This window comes from Atta cephalotes (assembly GCF_000143395.1).
Source record: "Atta cephalotes unplaced genomic scaffold scaffold00023, whole genome shotgun sequence".
NCBI lineage: Eukaryota > Metazoa > Arthropoda > Insecta > Hymenoptera > Formicidae > Atta > Atta cephalotes.
The window spans coordinates 801,445-812,628 of NW_012130087.1; the positions used below are offsets into that span (position 1 = coordinate 801,445).

Genomic DNA, 11,184 nt, shown 5'->3' on the forward strand with positions numbered 1-11,184 from the left:
GAGAGAGAGAGAGAGAGAGAGAGAGAGAGAGAGNGAGAGAGGAGGAGGAGGCGATATATAAATCGCCATTTTTTTATATATACGAAATATATTTTACGTAAAGTAAGAGGAAAAATATATACAAAATATATGACATCTTTTTATTATATCATAGTACGTCAAATCTTCTTCGTGAAAGATATCACGTTTACGACTTCCGATTCATCATTCTCTTACATGAATCCACCCTCGCAAAACCGCTGAGTCTATTCGTAAATATTGGGTCCTTGAGGCAGTAAAAGCACTCTAAATGGCATACTTGTCTTCGGAACTGACAAGCTTTATGTTTCTTTGATAATAATTTATATAGAGGATCTAATTTCATATTGATTGAAGATGATGCTTCATATTTGTACTATAAGAAACTTTTTGCACGTATAGAAACATAATTTTAATATATTCAAAATAATCAAGATCAAAATAATATTAATGTATGCGCAAATATAACAAATATAAAAAAATTTGACGGAATAATAAAAATAAATGAAATTTGTGGAAAGATTATGTAAGTCCATTTAAATGACTTGTGTTCATTCTATAATTCAATCTTCTTGAAGATTGTACATTATAATTAGTGTTATTTTTATTTTACATTTAATTTTTGTTATTAGCATTTTGTTATTAATTATTTCTAGATATGAATCGTAGAAAATGTTTACATTTTTCATTCCCTATTAATTCTCAAACAGTGTTATTTTAAAACACTCTGTGTCATATACGTAAAAATAGATACAATAAATATACGATAGATATCTCTGTGTATGTGTTTTAATAGATTTTTTAATTGTCTATTTTTTATTTTTATTTTTTCTTTTTATTTTTTTTTCAAATTATTGTCGTGACTATAGATATTCATTTCGACACTCCCTAAAGGCCGGTTGTTCTATCTTCGGATAAATGATTGTCGTATAAATGATAATAAGGTGTAAATTAACATCTTATGTAGTAATTTACCTACGAGATAAACAAAAGAATAAAAAAAATGAGAGCATAATTAAGGGAGTAAGTGAGTAAGATAGTGAGCTAAAGTTACCGAGAGGTGGAACAACCCACTTTAATCCGAGTTATCTGTCATGGGGATTAATAATGTCAGATGAAATTATCGGAGAATATAAGAAATGGGGATTTACTTTTAATGCTAGAGTAAAACGACTAAAATTAACGAGAGAAGCATAAACAGTAATTTTTGTTATTAGCATTAAAATCATAATTTTCATCCGAGGAAATTAGCGATTATATGTATAATATATTATACATATACAGCAATTATATGTGTAATACATATATGTTCTATAAATATATGTACAGACATATGTATATGTCGTATAAGTATGTATATATAAAATAAAACGATCATCAATCAAATGATTTTCCCCTTACCTATATATTTTTATGATATCGTAAGGGATTCTCGGTTCTTCATCCCCCTTTAGAACGATTCATAGATATGAAGTATTCGATTTTCGCATCATTGAACTTCGTCTCGCTCCCATTCACCTCAGACTCGGCAAATTGAATACCATTTGGATTTCCGTTCCTTGACATTTCATAGCATTCTCTCGTCCTACTGATCTCATATCCTACACAGCTTGGTCAGCAACTTGGTCTATTTTACTTCAATATAACGTTTAGGAATCGGCTGACATTGAATAATTCGCATTTAGATATCAAAACAGCATTACGATTTTGCGCGGTAAAGGAAAGAACTTTGAGTTCCATACATCATTCCAATAATCATTTTTCAAATTTCGTAGAATTCTTCGTAGTCACTTCCAACAATCACTGTAAATTGGATAAATCAATAAATTTCCTCTTCAAATTTACAAGCAATTTTTTTACACTCCTATGAGATTGATACTAATACTAATTACAAAATAACGCTTTTAAAGCAATGAGAAAACTTCGATGCGTTATTTAAACTAAAAATAAGTTCGTCAAATTTTTTCCTTATTGAAGTCACGTGATAGATAATCGCAGCGTTCACGAAAAATCGGTATGAAGACAAAATTAATTTTATTTTTAATATCAATCACAGAAAAATCTCTGCTATAACGTTGTTTACAGCGCGAGTGTTGCGTGCAAACTGTGACAGCGAACAGTCCATTGTAACTCTGTCTGCGCATCCTCATGAACTCCTGCTGCTCCCACTCACATCCCTTCTCGCTTCGCTCATCCCTTTATAGTATGTAACAATCCTTGATAAAAAATTCACCTTTTTAGTGTATGAATAATTCATTTTGTTCTCAGTGAATTGATTATTTTCGCGCAATATTTATTTTTCCATTACGTTTGAAGAATATTTTTGATTGCTATTTGTTTCCCTTAAATGTTTTATGCCTTCCAAATATTAAATCTTTTTGGCGTGTATAAATTTCTATATGCATTAATTTATTGAGAATTTTATTTGTTTTTCTGACACGTTTATTATTTTTATCAAATTAATACATATAAATTTAACTATTATATTACAATAACTCTTTAAATAAAATGTCAATTTATATTGATGAAAATATAAAAAAAAATCACTAAGTGTTTTTCTGAAATAATTAACAAAATTAGGAACAATTTCTTTTTACTTTTGTTTGAAAATGAACTACATATAGATAAATAATCTATTTTTAATTAATCAATAAATTATATTCTTCTCAATATATACAGTATTATAGCAGTGAATTATTCGTGATGTTTTAATCGTATCCTTGAAATATCCTCATTGTATTGATGCATAGGCGAGATAATTAATGTTCGTTGCATGAAATGTCATCAAGCTTTCGATTAATCGATGTTATATTGAAATTACCGAGAGCTTTCTAGTTAATTTCCTTGATAATGTTATTGCTATACTCACTATATTTACTGGCAACGGAAACTTTTTTACGCTTCAGCTGAATGAAATTTCTTCTCGTACATCATATTTGTCGCTTGCTTGACAATATATTTCTTTCAATATATTTCTGTTATCACAATTTTCAGCAGCACCACGCTATCTCCCTTCGACAAACTTACGTTTACCCTCGAACGAAATCCTCAGTTAAATATTTTCAATCTATGATAGCTAAGATTTAGAATTTAGATTGAGAACAGAATGGCTCCCGCAGATTATACTCTCTGGAAAATTAGCTGTATGTATACAGAGCTGAAACGCTGCTTCAGATCTTAGGAATGAGTTCTCTTCACGTCAAAAGAAAAAAGAAAATTTATGCAAACGTATGAATTTCTTGTTCTCCGAAGATCTTGTTGGAAGAATATCTTGGAAGTAGAAATTGAAAAACATAATATTACGAGATTACGATGGAAATAAGTTGCACAAATTGCTGAACAATTACGTCTTTTAATGACGGATTACAGGCGCACCAAACTACATATAATACACTTCGTTAATTGTGCCTGAAACATGTAAATTACGTTGTCATAAGTATCGCACACAAATTATTAATAAGAGTTGCTAGAGAGAGGGTAGGTGGCAAATAATTCATCAGAAGATTATAAAGATAGGGGTGAAGATAAATTCTTGAGAATAATTTCTCGGTCTCGAAATGTAAATTTAATTTGTCATTTTGAGTCTTTCTTTGTTCGATTATCCGAAAAGGTTAATTCACCCTTTTCGACATGTAACTCATCTTGGAAGTTGTCTGCAAATAAATTCACAATCACTCATTATAGGAAATTGCTTTTGCATAATGGCATAAACTATCAATGTCTTCCTATTACGTGCAAAGTCTATCTATATATGTATTGTATAATAATCTCTGTTCTCTTCAGGATATTTTGAAAAAAATGCAAATGCGAAGAAAATGTATTTTCCGAACATTAAACGGCTCCGTCTAATAAGTGATATTTTTCGCTTGTTTTATTTAAATTCCATAAACAAAATCATTATGAAAATAAATTACTTCTATTTTTGGTACTGATAAAGAATATTTCTTATTTCCTATAATAAAGTATAAAAACTATTAATCTTTATTACAGATATTGAAGTCTTATCATGCTTTCTGATACGTACTGTGCAAAGAATTACAAAATTTATATGAAAAAATAAATAGAAATATTAGAATATTAGAGAAAATCAAATCTTTTTCAAGATGGACTAAGCGCTTCCTTCAGAATGTTGCTAAATTCTTTTAATTCCTTTCTCAACTTTTGTATATCCGTTTCTTCCATTTTCTTTTCGTGTCGACGGAGATAACGTTGTACCAGTTGTGTCATAACTTCTGCGAATTTTTCATCCTTTTTTTCTTCTAGATCCTCCTGTAATAAAATACGGATATTAAATAAATAAATCGCACCTCTATTTTTATTTATTAATTATAAATTGATCTATTATAATAACAGTAACGCTTATTAATGGATAAAACACGAATGAAATGTCAAAAAGAGAAACGAAAAATTATTCAATGTATACTTCCGTTTTGTAAAATTTAATTTGATATTTGATTTAATAAGCATTGGTATTTTAATTGAATTAAATCAGCATAGGTATTTTAATTTTAATTTAGTTTATTGCGAAGCTTTATGAAAAAGTATACTGAAAATATTTGGAAATATACTGACTATGTAACAACAATTTATAAAATCCCATCGTGCCCGTTTACCAGGTGGTGGTTTAATCAATATTTTTATGTACTCGATCACTGGCTGCAATCCCGTGAAAATTGAGAAAATGCAGAATGGAGGTGGGAGCGTTGTTGTAAGCATGAAATCGACATAAGCCTGAAAAAGTAGAGTGATAGGTCATATGCTATTGACATGGTCTACAATTTATTATTTTAACTTAACACGTCTCTCTCATTTTTCGCCTTTTTTACATAGATATTATTTTTTGTATTTTTTACATGGCTCGCTAGAAAAAAAAATTGTTTTGCAATATGAAAAATAAACGTCGAATGTATGTAAAATATTTATAAATTTTCACTAACTTCAGTACGACCAAAGATCCACTCTACATTGACATTATCAGTCACTTTGATGAAAGTATTCGCCATACACGCAATTAGCATATTCAAAACGATTACCACGGAAATAAATTGAAAACCTGAAAAATAAAAAGCAGATTATTAAGACGGTTATTTATAAAATATATTTTCGTAGAGTGTCAATGAAATAGTAAATGCACTTACTGGCAAAGGCAAGATAACCGATAAATTCGGTGAAGCTATGATAATTAATTATTGTCTCTGAATCCCTTTCACCTGGAAGATTTTCGATAATTACGTCGGCACTTTCTACAGGACTCATGCAAAAAATAGCCCAAAAGAGAGTCTTTAGAGTAGATTTGAGATCGACAAAAGAACTTTCTTGCTCAGTTTTTAGTTTTGATTCGTCATCAGTTTGCACCATTCCATTATAATATTGATAAAGGTGACACAATCCTGAAGAAATGTCTCAAGTTTATAAAGCAGATTTAAAAAAAAGGATTTTTTAAATCGGTGTTAAGCTGCTTTTCTTTGTAAACTAATTAGATTTGTAAACTAATTTTTTTAATATAGAAAGTTCTGGAATAATATTACTTTAAAATTATGCATAATTTGCTAAATAAAATTTCGCAACTATTCCATTGATACAAAGAAACTTTATATAGATCAATATGTGTCATATCTTACCAATTGCAAATGCCATAACAATGATACCGAATATTGCAACAAAATGACCGACATCTCTAATCATTTTAACTAAAGAAAGTTGCAAAGGTCCTAGATCATAATCTAGTTGGCAGATAAATAACAATTTAAAAAAAGCCATGATTGTTGCGACACAAAATATTCCTTCCGCTATTAAAGTCGGATCGTATTTGTGCCAGTATTTTCTTTCTAAATCACGTTGACCATTTATTCTAACATCGAATGCGGCAACTATCCAGAAGAGAAACGTCAGAATGAACAATATGATCATAACAAGCTCATACCTGCATTGTATAGGAAGAATATTTAATTTATATAAAAATAATCATAATATTTATATAAAGACGATCATAATTATATATTAATTAGATTATAAAATTTGCAATATGAATTTTTATGTGCAAGATTTAATTATTATCAATTAATTCTCGTCTTACCAGTTTGTACGCGTTCTAAAGCATCTAACCGGACCGTCCACAATACAGAGTCGAACGAATGCTGCTGTGTATGATATCACGTAAATAGCGAGAACCCATTCGTATCCTGAAGAAAATAAGTTGACTTAAAAAGAAATTTAACCAAAATCTAAGTTTAGTCGGAGTTAATTAGACATGCACCAGTATTGGGTGGTCCACGAAGTTGTTCGATTTTATCGCTTTGCGATTGCAAAAATACGAACGTGAGAAATATCAAGTAATTTGCCACAGAGGAGAGACATTTGTTAACCGGAATTTCATAGAACTTGGCCTGTTTCGAATTCGGTGCGAGTAACATGACAAACGCCATGATTGGTAGCATGCCAATCCGCGGAATTATCGTCAAGCATTTGAGCAACGGGTTTCTAACCTTCCATTCATGCCACGTGTCAATCCACTTGCTCTCGACGAGCTGCAAGAAAATCAAATATAACTTCTCGACAGAACTTCTTAATTTGCGAAAACTTTCGTGATAGAAGAGAGAGAGTTTGCAAAGTATTTTATTTTAAAATAGTTCTGTATTTAAAAATTTATTTTTAAAGGCAAGTATTATATAAAATTAAGCTTTGATTTTACTATATAAATTTTATAAAATCTGATAAGAAATATTAAAATTAAGGCAAAAAGACACATAAAAACATAAATTATTTTGATTTTTCATTTAAAATAAAAAGTTTTTAATTTTAATTATCTAGTACTAACTAACTACAGCAACGTTAAGACTTCGCTTAAATATCGATTATTATATTGTTGTGATACCTGTTGTACATTCGGATGAGCTACAAAGGTTTTCTGCTCGTAATCCAAAGCTAGTAAGAGTCGGGGATATTCGAAACTAGAGGTACGACCAAAACCAGTGATTTGTCTTAATATACATTGAACTTCTTCGGCGGTACGAGCACAATCGATCAACTCTGTAGCGAATTGAGACACCTCCTTTATCACAAAACTAAGTGAATTATTAACTTTTTATAAGCAATATAACATCTTGATATATCGCAGATATCATCGAAATATATTAATAATAAATAATTTATCATTCTTCTATATACAGATTGTCTTTCTTATTTAATTAAATGAATAATTTTGCTAATAATTATTAATATCCAATAAATTTGAATAAAGAATAAGATTCACTAACGTTGGACAATGCTTTATAATCAGGATAGAATTCTTTATCAAATGAAGCTTCCTTACTAAACTCGGCCGATAATTGAAAAGCTTTTAAGATGGGATCTTCTTCAGTTTGACAAAGGTATATTGGATTCGATATTGCGCTATATATAAACAATCTCATTTTTTCTAAAGTCACGATATCACCCTTTTCCCTTTCTGGTCTGTGAAATAGATTAATAATTTATGAAATATTTAATGAAATATTTAATAAATTATTCATTATTTAATAAATTATTCAATTGCGATATTTTCAACTAGTCGTGACTTGAATGAAAACATTTTATAAATTAAAGTTGCAAATGTTATTTTCAAACGGTATCGTACTTGCAAACCTCATCGCAATTGCAACTAGGCGGATGTGGTTTCTGCAAAATATGACGTCGGAATCTGAGTATATCAATCATCTCGAAACGCCCGTATTGTGCCGCCACCGCGAGCGGTGTTGTATCATCCGGGAAATCGGGGCTATGAGTGACACCAGCATATTCGAGACCCGGTGTCAATTCATTCAGCTTATTCAATATCAGCACAGCGATTCTCACTTGATTATCTCTGATTGCATGTAGATGCGTGTCGCCCGGATCGATATCTGGATGAGACAACAGATACTCAACCATCGCTGTATTTCTGTCGTTAACAGCAATATGCAGCGCACTCACACCCTGAAAATGAGGCATTCAATTAAGGCTCCTGAGTACTCAACATCCATATTGAATCGTGATGTCATAAACGAGAAATAAGCGACATGTTGATTTTTTGCATAACATAAATAAAGACAATTTGAATAAAACGAAATAATGAGACCGCTGTAAAAAACACTTGTAAAAATAAATTGAGACTATCATTATCCCCTTTGATAATTAGTAAACAATTATAAAAAGCACGTAAAGTGCATTTACTAGTTTTTACTCAATGCGCATGCGTAGCCTATTTTCACTTCACCACTTTTTCGACTATTTACCTACTGACTGTCAGTCAGTAAATATAAGTCAGATGGAATAAGAATGGTTTCGACCCATTTTTATAAATGTTTTACAGCGTTCTCATTCTATTCTTATTTCGTTTTGTTCAAATTGTCTTTCTTTACAAATGGCAAGAAAAATTAATGTGACATTTCTCACTTATGATCACGATTCAATATGGTGAGTACTCAAGAACCTTAAGTTTATTAACTGACGAAGGAAGTTCGCTTATTCATAAATTAGAAAAGAAAATTGAAAGTAAAGAGAAGTAAATCAAAATACAATGGATGATTCTCCAAAACTATTTTTTCTTTCCATTTCTATTGTCCCGCTACTTATATAATTCGAATAAGTCGATAATCGAAGTAGCGGAAATAACGATTTGCATAAGAAAACGTAAAGCGGTATGCCGTAATGGTTGAATGACCGAAAAATTTCTGGACTTTCTCGAAATTCTTTCTTGTCACGGTCTCTTCCTGTAGTGAGATCGACTTTTAGAAGACTATCGGCTCCACTCTTTTTCTCGGTTGTGTCCCTTTTTGTAGGAAGAATGGCTCGACGACGTTTCTCGCCCATCTGCGGTGCGTTTACAGAGGACCCCAACAATGGACCAGCACCATTGTTGTTGCCGACACCAGTCACAATAATATTCACTGATATTTTGGCTTTTCGACAAGCCCCTGGGAATATCCATATACATCCACACGCCTAACGACAATAACAGATCGTGATATATGTTGCCAAAAAGTTCTTGTTAGCTGTCCCTTAACAATAGACAGCTGCTGCCTTTAATGCATGACTCGGCCAGATTTTATGTCCTAAATATTTGTTTGTCATTTGTTTTTGCAATTTTTCTTTTGTAAAGGATCGTAAGCAAAAACACTTGGTAACATGACAGGTGTGTTCTATTGGTTTAACGTGTGATAATCCTTTTATGAATGTTTTAACTTTATATTTTTTATATACCTTTTTTATACATTACGTTTCTATTTTATTAAAAAAAAATAATTTAAAGGGACTTAAATGTTCTATCAGAGAATAATGGGACAAATTGGCGAAATTCGGGAAGTTTATTGATGTATCATAGATCACGCCAAGGCACACAAGTAGAGCTTCCAATGTTAAGAGAATTCCCATATAGAATTTATAACGGGGCAAGTCATTTGAATAATTTTTATCAGGTCTCAGTTGAAACCATTGTCTTGTAAAAAGACGGTCTGAAATATAGCTGAAGATACATGGAGAACACCCAGCTTCCTCCTCTCTGTGTATTTTTCTCTTTCTTCCATCGAGTTCCCTTCTGTCTTCTATCTTTCTCCCTCTTCCCCCGCTCTCTTTCTCTCCTCTTCTTCCATTCGCGTGCCATCTCTCTTCGTGCCGCTTCGGCATTTCGGTCCCAAAGTCAAACGAAAGTTTGGTCGCTTTTCTGAAACCCTCTCAAAGAGACAGAGAGAAAGAGAGAGGCACACAGATGGTTACCGCGCTGACCGAATGGATGGAGGAAACATTCCACGGGGGGTACATGTTCCTCTATAGGGTAAAGATCTGAGATAACTGGACTTCGCATCGCCTTCATTCTCTTCGTTTTGTCTCCCTTCTTCCTGTATTGGTTCCGCCGTTTCTTGCACGGAGTAAACCACACGAGTTTGTAAAAGATTTTAAAACTGTTGGATTCGCTCCTTAAGATATATAAATAAATATTTTTAGATTATATAAAAAATTTTATATTATATATAAAACTTCGAAAGTTTTAATAAAAATTAATTTTTTTTAATAAAAAATTATACATTAATATCTTCCAATAACGTAAATTACTATTAAAGTAAGTGACTAATTCGTATTGCAATCCATTTTTCTTGATTCTCTTTTTGCTAAGCATTAAAGAACAAGTAAAATGATAGAACGATAGACCATTTTAAATTGCATCAGGCGCTCTTAAAAAAAAGATTTAAAGATGACCTACAAAGGTAACCTGAACATCGACAAACCTGCGAAAAATATTTCCTTTTGACGCGCAGTGTCTTTTCGGTGAACCCTAACATAAGTGACGGTATCGTTTAAATCATGGAGTCAGTGACAAAAAAGATAAATTTGGAAATCTTTATGAGCTGTTCAAGAGTTTGGTTTGAAGCTGCCATTTGTATGGCTTCATGGGTAGTCCAACAAATCAAATAGAAAATAGATGAAGTCTAATGATTAATAATTTATGGAAAACTCATTCCGTCATGGTATAATTAAACATTTGATCGGTAACAGTATTTGCAAATAATAATATGTATTTAATTGCTTCATTTCCTTCTTTGTTTTGAAAATATTTGGAATCATTATTGATAATTTTAGTGGTTAATTGCAAATCAGGAAATAACTTCATAGACTTTTGATTCCATACAAATGTATTTCCTCAATAATCTGTATAACCTTTATACAGTAATCTTTTTTTGATATTAATATTTTATACTTCTTCAAATTGGGAAATTAGAAATTTATATACTTACTTGAAAATTGATGGCATTTATATTGAAATCTGGATGTTGCTCCAAGAATAATCGAGCTTCAGTAACACTTCCATCGTCGACAATTTCGAAAAACCTTTTCTCAAGTTCTTGCAAATGCGGAAATACTACACCAGACTGCAATAAAATAACCTTAAAATAAATCTATAGGATATATGTATCGTATCATATTTTTATATTTTTTACATTAAAAAAGGTTAAATAAAGAGAAAGAGGGATTGATAGGAAGAGAGGAAGAGAGGGAGGGGAGAGAGAGCGAGAGAGAGAGAGAGAGAGAGAGAGAGAGAGAGAGAGAGAGAGAGAGAGATACTTCTTTACTTACTTACTTATTACTTACTTACTTACTTTACGTTACGTTCCTTCCTTCGTTCGGTCGTGTTGTTCTCTATTATTACTATTA

At 31.3% G+C, this 11,184-nt stretch overlaps 1 protein-coding gene across 1 annotated transcript in view; it reads right to left on the reverse strand.

The window, feature by feature from the left end:
* Positions 1–4,116: 4,116 nt before the first annotated feature.
* The window catches only part of LOC105619980 (short transient receptor potential channel 4-like), a 7,189-nt gene continuing 121 nt past the window's right edge, over positions 4,117–11,184 (reverse strand). Inside the window, exons 2-12 of the mRNA XM_012201493.1 lie at positions 10,767–10,901; positions 8,668–8,979; positions 7,634–7,971; positions 7,275–7,470; positions 6,893–7,069; positions 6,275–6,545; positions 6,095–6,200; positions 5,640–5,941; positions 5,157–5,408; positions 4,956–5,071; positions 4,117–4,287 (exon numbers count right to left, since the gene is read on the reverse strand). Coding sequence (XP_012056883.1) covers positions 4,117–4,287; positions 4,956–5,071; positions 5,157–5,408; positions 5,640–5,941; positions 6,095–6,200; positions 6,275–6,545; positions 6,893–7,069; positions 7,275–7,470; positions 7,634–7,971; positions 8,668–8,979; positions 10,767–10,901 — 2,376 coding nt within the window. The remainder of the gene's footprint in view (positions 4,288–4,955; positions 5,072–5,156; positions 5,409–5,639; positions 5,942–6,094; positions 6,201–6,274; positions 6,546–6,892; positions 7,070–7,274; positions 7,471–7,633; positions 7,972–8,667; positions 8,980–10,766; positions 10,902–11,184) is intronic.